This window comes from Ptychodera flava, unplaced genomic scaffold (genome assembly GCF_041260155.1).
Source record: "Ptychodera flava strain L36383 unplaced genomic scaffold, AS_Pfla_20210202 Scaffold_37__1_contigs__length_1687728_pilon, whole genome shotgun sequence".
Classification (NCBI taxonomy): Eukaryota; Metazoa; Hemichordata; class Enteropneusta; family Ptychoderidae; genus Ptychodera; species Ptychodera flava.
Window position 1 is genome coordinate 230,969 of NW_027248359.1, and position 4,687 is coordinate 235,655.

The window sequence follows — 4,687 nt, forward strand, 5'->3', positions numbered from 1 at the left end:
TCGACCCAAGCTTGTGCCATTCTTTCTTTCGTACATTTTTTGCCAAATAATCGACACGCAATACATACAAAAGAAGTTGTTTATGTCGTTACCTTCTGTTCAATGTAAAACCTATTTTCTCTCTCTTTTGTATTTTCTAATTTTTAAATTTTGTCAAATCACATTCAGGACATATTTCTTTGTTGGTCCTGAGCAGGGAAGTCACCGTTAGTCAAACTGTTTTACACAACCCTTTTGATAAAATTATGACTGTGACGAAGGATTTATAATTGCATCTCTGTGCGCAAACATTAGCGTGTAGCTGTTTCAATATTTATATCATGTTACCGTCTCGAAAACTCGTTTTTGTTGTTTTCGTTGTTGTTCTTGTTGCTGCTGCTCCTGCTGTTGTTTTTTTTTTGTTAACAAGAAGTATACACAGCTTAGGTATTCATGGTTGACAAAATAGAAAAGGATTAAGTTATGCAGAGCATTCATTCATCATTCAGTCCTCTTCGTCCCGGGTGGGACATAAGGCAATGACAAGTTGCCTCCACCTTTCTCTATTCTTGGCTGCATGATGTGCCTCGCCCCAGGTCAGACCCATCTCCTTCAGCTCAGCCATCACCGTGCGGTGCCAGGTGGTTTTAGGCCGACCCTGCCTCCTCTTCCCAGGTGGAGGCCATCGTAAGGCAGTCTTTGGCACGCGATTTTGGTTCATTCTGAAGACGTGACCAAGCCATCTAAGCCGCCGGCGTTGGATCTCGATCACCAGGCTCTCATTCTTTGTGCTCTTGTAGAGTTCTTTGTTCGAGATCTTGTTTGGCCAGAAGATGCGGCAGATCCGTCGCAGGCACGCATTGTGGAAGGCATTGATCTTGTTCATATCGCTTTTTGTGGCTCGCCAGCACTCTGCCCCATACAGTAGGACTGGCTTAACCATAGTGTTGTAAAGTCTAACCTTCAGTCTGACGCTGGTCTGACCTTAAAACTGGTTCGAGTGCTGCAAAAGCGCCCCGGGCCTTCTCAAGTCTTGCCTTGATGTCTTTCTGTGCTGCGTTGTCTTTAGAAACAAGGCTACCCAGGTAAGTAAAGTTATGCAGAGCAGTCACACAGAAATATATACATACACACACATATAAATATATATATATATATATATATATATATATATATATATATATATATATATATATATATATATATATATATATATATATATATATATATATATATATATATATATATATATATGGTTGATCGGATATTTAGTTTATATAGTCAACAAGTCATGAAATGCGGAAAATTTGAAAAGTCAAACAAAGGTTCAAAAATGTTTGTATATTGGTTTCAATTTGTGTTGCATTAGATTATTAAAGCAATATTTCCTCTTCGCTTGATTGTGTATTCCATAGGAGATTTTGGTAAATCTTTTATCAGTCAGTCAATCTTTCGCTATGCTTCATTTTCTTAGATTTTGCTATGGAGGGCGGTTTTTAGCGGTGCGACAAGTTTCCGGTTTCCTAGCCTATTTTATATCGTTTTTCACGCCACACATGAGAGGAGCTGCACATGTTGTCGCACATTTTAAAACGAGGTGGAGTTGATATACCTCCTAATTTTGATCGTTTTCTTGCTCTTGACTCTTTTGATCATCCGAGGTAAAGGTAAGCATCATCCATTTGCAGAGAAGCAAGATGATAATAACATCATTACTAGCGTCAGGGTCATTAAAAATGTCAAAATATATATTCAACGTTTCAATGTACATGAATGTTTAGTTCTACCCTATGTCACATAATTTCTGTATCGCTCTCTGTGTTGCAGCGTCTGATCTAAATCTACCTCTACGTTAGAGCCAGCTGCATCTAATTCAAGCCTGAGATCTGAGGTGGAAAGTTGTGTGCAAATGATAATGTATTCCATGCATAACATCTTGAGGCATCACGTCAATAAATCTTGAAAATGAACATGTTTTATTTTCATCCATCGCCAGTGTACCTTAGATATAGTTTTTATGTCTTTCGTAGGTATCCCTGGTAACCTTTAAGCAAAGTTCCGGTGATCCCTTCTCTTTTACCACTCTTCAACTTTGTGTACCTTTTGAAAAGAATAATTATTCACGATCTATCAATCGATGGAAAGATCGCAATGTTTGCATACAAAAATTATACGTGAAAATAGTCCCAACTTAAACACGCTGCGCATTGATATATTTCCCTGTAATTACACTTCTTTTTCTCGGTCTTCGCTACACTCGCAACCTTCGATACGTAGCGAGAGGGGGAGTCTATAAAAGTTTGCACCTCGGATCTTGCAGTGTATAGCCCACTGAGAAGGAACCTGCCATGAAGTGTTGAACGAAACTTCGTAGTGGTGTAACAGTACTTAAGGGGCCGCATAATTTCATTTTATTGTTTGGCGACTGAGTATTATACGTAGAAGTGAAAAATGGATATTCAACAGGGGAGGGGTGATCTAGTCACACAATTTTTATCAGTAAATGTTTACAGTCGAAAACCTTTTAGGAATGAATTCAATAATTATATGTCATTAAGTCGTCACGGCTTCTAATAGTGCAATGCAGCATGCAGTATTGTACCTAGAGTTTCACTGAAGCAAAAATACAGACTCTCTGGACTCTAGTGTCCGTCAGATATCACGGTAATAGCACAATAGATTACTACTCGGCCAAACAGCGACGCGTGAATCAAAGGGCTCTTCGTCTGCAGCGAATGTTTTTTATTATACTACCACTTCCTTGCTTGGTACACTTGGTCGCCAGTGAATGTCTCTAATCTCTTCCTATTCAGTCATCGACTCAAAAGCAGCCTGCGTACCCGTACATGTCGCCCATTTCTAACTCGTTGCCTGATAAACTTATGTTTGACAGTTTTGATCGGCTGCACGAGAAAGTAACAGCGATGTCAGAAACTATATGGAAGCTTCCACAATTTTTTATTGAAGTTTATCAAAGACATTGCTAAATTTGTCTTGGAATTGGTATTTACTGGCTAATAACAGCCAGTTTTGAACCCATTTCTTGTACGTTGTTTATTTAAATTAACTTATCCGTAAAAGTTACGTGACGTGACTCAACCACCCCAGTTAAAAATCACCCTGACCCCCTTTAAATGTAATCACGCAGTCACCACCACCAAAAAGTTTAATCATAGGTGGCCATTCGTGTTGATTTGATTACTTGATCTTCTATTGGAAGAAAAAATAATTTGCAACATCACAAAGTTTCTGAATTTCTTTCGCTGTATTCTGCATACCATTGTACTGTTTGGCATTTCTTGTATTTCCAACCAAATATGACAACATTATCTTGGTATTAAAATATTGCAAAGAAATTGTTTTTAGTACATACCTAAGTCCCTAACTTATGCAGATTCATCGTACAGAAAGTGTCGGTGTCAGCGGACGCGGAATACAATAAACTATAAACAACACAAACAACTTTTCAAGTCAAATAAACTTCATGAAAAATATTCATCCTTTTAACAGAACACAGATGACCTCCCGTTTAAGTCTGTGTAAGCATTATTTAGTAATTCATGCATCAAAATAAGCTTGGGTTCGAAATTAAGTGTTCCTGTCACCTGAGTTAGATGGGAACTGATGAAGACAAATTTGAATACTCAGTGCCAAAATAACTGCAAAAAAATATTCAACATCACAAGATATGTGCTTGTAGACTTAGTGTGTGCTCAAATAATAAAAGTTCCAGCATATAAGCCACCCCAAGAAGCTTTACATGTACAATGTGGCGCAGAATCTGACCAAACATTCTCTTCCAATAGGTAATAATTTGATTGTATGAACTATTGCCAATGTTCTAAAATTGACGATATATTTACCCCAGAGAATCTCAAATTGAAATCTGCACCACAAGTCTTTTTGGGGCTCTTCACAACTGCAGCTTCGAAGTGTTTTCACCAGTATGTGTTGCCCCGGAATATACATCAACAATTGCTTGAAAATGCGCGTAAGGACATTTTGTGTGTAATAAATGATTGCAGGTCATCTACAGCATTCCCTACTAAAAGGCCTTTCAGTGCCAGTTTTGAATGAGGTCAGGACTAGTACGGCCTTTGAAGCACGCCTGATTGGTCCTACATAGGGACCTTTGCCCCTAATCGCTGTTTGAAAATACTTTACTTTGTGTTGATATTCAGCGCTATATTGTGTGTGTGGTCAGCAGAAGGACAGCTATGTTCCTAGTTGAAACAGAATCCCCCTCAATCACATGTGATATAAAATGGCGGGTGGTTCCGGTAGTTTTGTTTCTCACTATTGTAAAATAATTTTGCTTATCAAGTGTCTTATAACTCTTTTGGAAATATCGGAGCTGGGTTATAGTTGCAAGGCTTGTGATGATCACAACGTTCGTTTACTTGACCCTCGTTTTCCCTGTATGGTAAGGGTCACCGTGGTATACTATTTTTAAAGTCTTGTTCTCACTGTGTGTTTCTTAGAGTGTTGCAGGGTCTGAGCTTACGCTCTGCAAATACAGGGGATTAGCCCGAGGAAACTCTGCGTGCGTCCACCAATAGCCATTTGTGCTACATTGATAAACAGGTGCTCGAGACATTCATAGGGCGCAGCAAATTTTCGGAAATAAGAGTTTCATTTTCAAAGGATGATAGGATAGTCGATAATCGGAAATAACCGAATTTATTAATGTATGTAACCGTGCGGAGGT

At 38.7% G+C, this 4,687-nt stretch overlaps 1 protein-coding gene across 1 annotated transcript; it reads right to left on the reverse strand.

Annotated features, from left to right (window-relative positions):
• Window positions 1-484: 484 nt before the first annotated feature.
• Window positions 485-865, reverse strand: LOC139127785 (uncharacterized). Its single transcript, XM_070693659.1, has one exon. It carries the CDS (start codon window positions 863-865, stop codon window positions 485-487), a length of 381 nt encoding a protein of 126 aa, XP_070549760.1.
• Window positions 866-4,687: the final 3,822 nt, after the last annotated feature.